General features: G+C 48.6%; 1 protein-coding gene across 1 annotated transcript; it reads left to right on the top strand.

Moving 5' to 3' along the window:
- Window positions 1–310: 310 nt before the first annotated feature.
- On the top strand, window positions 311–5,251 carry wdr76 (WD repeat domain 76). Its single transcript, XM_076050782.1, has 15 exons — window positions 311–547; window positions 779–892; window positions 982–1,065; window positions 1,172–1,264; window positions 1,806–1,864; window positions 2,283–2,397; window positions 2,573–2,674; window positions 3,020–3,057; window positions 3,201–3,354; window positions 3,462–3,620; window positions 3,897–4,009; window positions 4,093–4,191; window positions 4,276–4,428; window positions 4,506–4,559; window positions 4,781–5,251. Exons 1-15 carry the CDS (start codon window positions 494–496, stop codon window positions 5,034–5,036), a joined length of 1,647 nt encoding a protein of 548 aa, XP_075906897.1. The 5' UTR covers window positions 311–493; the 3' UTR covers window positions 5,037–5,251.
- The last annotated feature ends 839 nt before the right edge of the window (window positions 5,252–6,090 follow it).

The raw sequence follows: 6,090 nt of genomic DNA, 5'->3' as shown, positions 1-6,090 counted from the left end.
CTCCTTTTGTTGCTGTGTCAGCCGCACAGTTGAGGGTGTGTACACTGACGGTCAGTAACCGTTAGTCTTCAGTTTAGGTTCGGTAAAGGTCCCTCATTAAAGCCATGCAAAATAAAAGCAGTGTATATACACTGTATATATAACTCATCTTCCCGACTTGCATTAACATCCTTCCCCAGTAGATGGCGACATTTCACACGTCTCCCGCGGTAGAACTGAGGGCAAGTAAAGGCTGTGATTGGGCCCTGGATCGTGACGCAGAGCCACTGACCAATCGGGTGCTTTATTTCTGTTTGATAACGCGAGGGTAGGAAGGGGAGGTGCGAATTACAAAACAGTATTTTCGATGGCGCGAACGTGAAGTCTTGCCGCGAGCCTGCAGTGTAGACTCACTCAGTTCACTCAGTCGGCAGCCGAGCCGCAAGCAGCAGTGTGACACTCACTCCTCAACACTCCTCAAGTTGTCAAAGCCTCGTTTATCCGCGTCCTCAGCATGGCGACACGACGGAAGCAGCAGCAAGCAGAAGAAGCACAGCTTCGGAATTTGGTATGTCAGAGTTTATTATAGTGTATTTTTTTTTCTTTCTTTCTGTGTGTGTGTGTGTGTGTGTGTGTGTGTGTGTGTGTGTGTGTGTGTGTGTGTGTGAGAACATGAGCTATCAACTTTAGGACTTTTGACTGTGTGTGTGTGTGTGTGTGTGTGTGTGTGTGTGTGTGTGCGCGCGCGCGCGCGCTACTAAGATGCCCAATACACGTTCTGTTTGTTGACACCTTGCAGGACGTCACCCCGGAGGACACAAAGGCAGCAACAGTCCGACGATCGTCGCGAAACGCCCCGGTGCCCAAACGTCTCAGCTACTCCCCAGAAAGCACCGCGCCTCCCAAGAAAAGGGTAAAGAGTTGAGCTGCAGGGTAGAACCGAACCCGGGTTGTTCGTGTTACTTGAGATTCATACGTCCCTATATTTTTTTTGGGGGGCAGGCAACCAGAGCGCAGACTGACAGGCACAGTGTGAATGGCATTAAGGAGGAGAGTGACGTCATGGACAATGATCTGGAGCAGTCGGTGAGGGCTGAAATCCCACCCAATGAGCGCGTGGCGCGTCGTGCATCGGATGTGTCTCTTCACAGGTGCAGTATTGGTTTTAATTTGTTTTTTTTTTGATTGACAGGTTGGATATGGAGAACTTTCAGAATATGAGATAAAGCGCCTGGAGACCATTAAAGAAAACAAAGCCTTCCTGTCTTCCATCAACATGGACCAGGTCAGTCGTCTCTCAGTTCCAGGATGATGGTGGCGGGGGAATTGACATGTCAGCCACAGTATTTCAAAGTGACACGGGCAAAATGAATGTCATGAAATGTAATGTGTTTAATGTTTTCCAATTCTGTGTCTGTCTTTGATGCCCCGCATTCAGCCAAATTAGAATTTGTGTCCAGTACCGGCCCATTTGGTATGGGTTCTGCCATTAAACGCAGTGTTAAACGCAGACAATCGAGCACCTTTCACAATACGTGTTTCACGGTGTTAGGTGGGCTGGGGTTTTGCGGGATCTGGTCAGATTTTACAACCTTCACCAGGATGCGCAATGATGCATTCAGACAGATAATTCCATAAGCATAATGAGTTATCAGTGGATTCATCAAGGGGGAGGTGTGACAGTCTGGTAGTGCAAGAAGATAGAAGATAGAAACTTTGTCTGTTTTTCAGTAAAAAAACAAAACAAAACAAAACTGAAATTTGTCTTCAGCACAGCTTTAAAAAAAAAAAATGATGTCACAATATCTGTTTTTTCTCATCATAAGGCAAGAGATGATCTGAAGCAGTCGGGTCGGCCGAGGCCATCACAGAGGGGTCTCATGAGGTACGTTCAGCCACCGCGTTTCAAAGTGGCTATAAAAGCCTTGTGGGTTGGATTTCTGTAGCGTCCCGTGTCAAAAACACCTTGCAAAGAAAGTGCGAATCGTCTCACTTTGCTGATGAATAAAGAAGTTTTTCTGTTGTCGTGATTGTATCAAAGTCGACCCCTTTGAATATTCACACACTGGACCTTTAAATGAAGCAACTTCAAACATTTCTAGATGGTGAATCAGGCCTCAGACATCAGTCCAGGGTTTTTCTACTCATAAGGCCGTCAAGCACGTTCGTTCCATGATGTTTCACGTTGTTGTTTATGTTGGAGGTGCTTGTTGCAGACGTGTGAGGCAAACAGTCTTTCACCTTTACTGTTGAGCTGGGTCTCGCTGACGTCTCTCACTCAGGATTATTTTGTGTCTCTGCAGGACACCTGCTGCAAAGGAAGCGCTGCCGGTGCGCAAATCCCTGCGTCTCCAGAAGATCGAGGCCGACGTCTTGACCCTCCCGCCTGAACCCAGGGACACGCACACCCAGGCAGAGGTAGCTGACGTTGACAGCAATGAATATGGGTGTCAAACTCTGGCCCGTGGGCCACATTTGGCCCGCAGTGTGCTTATATTTGGCCCGCGAGTCAAAACGAAATCATTTGTTTGTGCTTTGGATAATTGTTTGTTTTTGTTTCTAATGATTTCTTCTTGCTTTGCCTGCTTTGCAGTACGTCATGCCCAAGAAGCCGGCGGGCCCTCTGCCTATGGTCCCCGTCAACATGGAGGAGGGCTGCGAGCTGCCTTCACAGCTTGTGGACATCTGCTCGGAGGTGAGGCTCGAGCGCAGAGAGGAAGTGCGTCACTGTTACTGAGACCACACATGCACATTGAGCCAACTCATTATGACATTTTATTCTCACATGCTGACATAAACTTAAAGGCAACCATCCGCTGCCGTCCTGCAACGGCTCAAAATAGCATTTATGCTCTTGAACAGTAGGTGGCAGTGTAGATCTATGTAGAGGTTTAAAGGGGTAAACGTAGAAGCTGTACATTTGTTTTTGTAAAAAGCATCAAACAGTGGTTCAATATATATGTATATCATTTAATGTTTGAGAACTGAGTGCAAAGATGTAGATCACAACTTCACCCCGCACCCCCCATTCTTTCTCCAGGACATCGAAGTGATGAAGACTGAGATGCCTCTGAAAGAGTAAGAGCTCCATCCTCTTCCTGATTTGTCTGTTTTGAAGTCTTTGCTCCGGCTCCTCGGCCGGCTTATCAGTTTTTCCGATGCTGTTTAAAAGTATTAAACAAAGAAGAACAACTGAATTGTGGTGTCGCCTCCCCTACAAGTTACTGCTCAGCCCTGAAGAACATGAAGCTGGCCGAGGAGCGCGTGGCCAAAGTGGTGAAGGACCGAATCTTCTCCGCCGCCTTTCACCCCAGCTCCAGCTCTCTGCTGGTGGCCGCCGGAGACAAGTGGGGCAAAGTTGGACTCTGGAATCTGGTGAGTTTTCTTCTGCTCACGATCTGAGAAGTTCTCATGAAACGAAGCTTGTAAAGTGTCTGTTTTTTTTTTGTTTTTTTTTTTTAATTTTTCCTTTCGGCTTGCAGGACGCCGACTGGGGCGACGACGGCGTCCTCCTCTTCGAGCCCCACTCTCGACCCGTCGCCTGCATGGCCTTCTCAACCACTCACCCCTCGCACCTGCTCAGCCTCAGCTACGACGGGTCTCTGCGCTGCATGGACGTGCAGAAGGCCGCCTTCCATGACGTGAGAGCGATTTTTGCTTCCTTCAAATTCCGTGCAGCGGTTGCAGGACAGGACAGGACAAGCAGAATGAACTGAACTGCTGCTGTTTCCACTTTCCTCCTGCTGCTGCTGCTGCTGCTCCTCCTCCTGCTCCTCCTCCTGCTCCTGCTGCTGCTGCTGCTCCTCCTCCTCCTGCTGCTGCTCCTCCTCCTGCTGCTGCTGCTGCTGCTGCTCCTCCTCCTCCTCCTGCTGCTGCTCCTCCTGCTGCTCCTCCTGCTGCTGCTGCTGCTGCTGCAGGTGTACGAGCAGGAAGGCCTGAAAACATTTGACTTCATGTCTCAATGCGGTTCGACGCTCCTGGTCGGCAGCTGGTTCGGCGAGGTTGCCATGGTGGACCGGCGCACCCCAGGGTAACTCAGCAGTGATGAGCACTCTCTACATACACACCTATATCTACTCTTCAGTTAACGCTCTCTTCTCCACTTCTGTGCAGGAACTCACACCAGTCCATACACACCCTGCAGAGCAAGGTCGTGCGTTGCGTGCACGTTCACCCCATAGAGAAGCACTACTTTGTTGCAGCAGAAGACCGGTAAGAACGCCCACAAATATTTCTTTATTTTTTCATTTTTTGGATCCTGCTTCACTTCCTGGTTTCGCTGGTGTGACGCTGCAGGACGGTGAAAATTTACGACAGCAGGTATCTGAAGAAGGCCGCGACCAAAGCCGTCTCGGAGCTGCACGGCCACACTCTGAGCGTCACCAGCGCCTATTTTTCCCCCGTCACGGGAAGCCGAGTGGTCACTTCCTGTATGGACGACCACATACGGTAAAGGACGAACCGACGCTCAGTCTCGTTCAGTTTGCTGATGGTTCCACCAAAGCCGTTTCCTTTTCTCTCCAAAGGATATACAACACGTCTGACGTGACCTGCGACCCCTCGCTGCTGACTTCCATCAGGTGGGTCCAGTTGCGACGCGGACTTATCGATCACGTATTGCAGGAGGTGTCAAACTCTGGCCCGCGGGCCAAAGATTTTTTTCAATAAATATCAACGTTGGCCTGCAACTTTGTCCAAGTTTTGAAATGTTTAAAATGTTGTGTATTTGAGTTTGACGCCCCTGACGTATTGCTTCTCTTTCTCGCTTTTTTTTTTTACAACATCTTTTGCTGTTTTTCAGACACAACATGCAGACTGGCCGCTGGCTCAGCAAGCTGTCGGCCGTGTGGGAGCCCAAACAGGAGGAGTGCTTTGCGGTGGGCAGCTTGACGAGGCCCCGCAGGCTGCAGATCTTCCACCAGAACGGCCGCCTGCAGCACTCGTTCACGGACCCGGAGAACCTGAGCACCGTGCCGTCCGTGGTAGCCTTCCACCCCAGCAGGAACGCCCTGCTGGCCGGGAACGCCTCGGGAAGACTGCACGTCTTCTCCGACTGAGGTGCCTTCAACATTCCAGTCATAAAAAAAAAAAAAAAAATCAATTGCGCACAATGTGAACCTGAGCCACGCTGGTGGAGCAGTTCTCCCATTTTCTGTTGGTTGCTTTTTTTTTTTTTTTTTCTGTTTTTAGCAACATCTTGTCTGAGATGCAGTTGCCTTGTTTTTGATACTCGTTTATTAGTTCTATAATAAATAAAGTGGCGAAGACCCAATCTGTGTAGTTTGCGAGTGGATGAAACCTATCAGGATGGAGCCCATCATGGAGATGATGCTGAGTTCATCATCTGCGCAATTTCATTTGAGAACCCTCTCAGGCTCTACACTTCTGCAGATGATGATTTTTTATCAGATGGCATCAGAATTTTGGGAGTTAAAAAAAAAAATGTCTGGCTCGCTGCAGTCATCTGCAGAAAACAGAAATTTGCATAGACGTCACTATTTATTTATTTATTTTTTTTACTAGAGGGTCTTACCTTGACGTGTTCATCCAGTAAAAAACAAACAACCCTTGTCTTGAAAAACAGCGACGTCTATCAATGACGAAGACACAATGAACGTCTACTAAAAAATATGCATGTTCTTTTCTCTGGATTGCACGTTCATATTAAAATTTCAAAGCTGTTTTCTCTACATTGTAACAAGTCATGCCATCGATGGCAATATTTCTATAGCCTGAGAATGCTGATTCAGTCATGCTGTGTGGGACCAGGCTGATGCTGCATTGTAAACCCTCCCCTGCCAAGACGTTTGCTTCATACTGTCATTTTTTTTTTATATATTTTTTTTCAATTCCCCGATGGCACGCGGTTTGGCTCGGAGTCGTATCTGCATTCTGCTGCATTCTTGAAGCTGTCAGGCCGCGCTGCGGAGAACAGCCCCAACTGTCACGCTGCAGACGAGGGTTTTTCTCCTGGCGCGCAGCGATCGACGCTGCTAAACTGAACAAAGAGCAAATTAACAGCCGTGGCGCTTCATCCCCTCCTACTGGCGTCAAAATCATTTTTTTTCTGTCTCCGTGAACTTTGCCTTTAAAGATCGGCCTCCGTGCACG

This window comes from Nelusetta ayraudi, unplaced genomic scaffold (assembly GCF_046127955.1).
Source record: "Nelusetta ayraudi isolate G7.1 ecotype Tasmania unplaced genomic scaffold, CSIRO-AGI_Nayr_v1 ptg000005l, whole genome shotgun sequence".
NCBI classification, from domain to species: Eukaryota; Metazoa; Chordata; class Actinopteri; order Tetraodontiformes; family Monacanthidae; genus Nelusetta; species Nelusetta ayraudi.
This window is presented reverse-complemented; position numbering and strand designations above follow the sequence as displayed.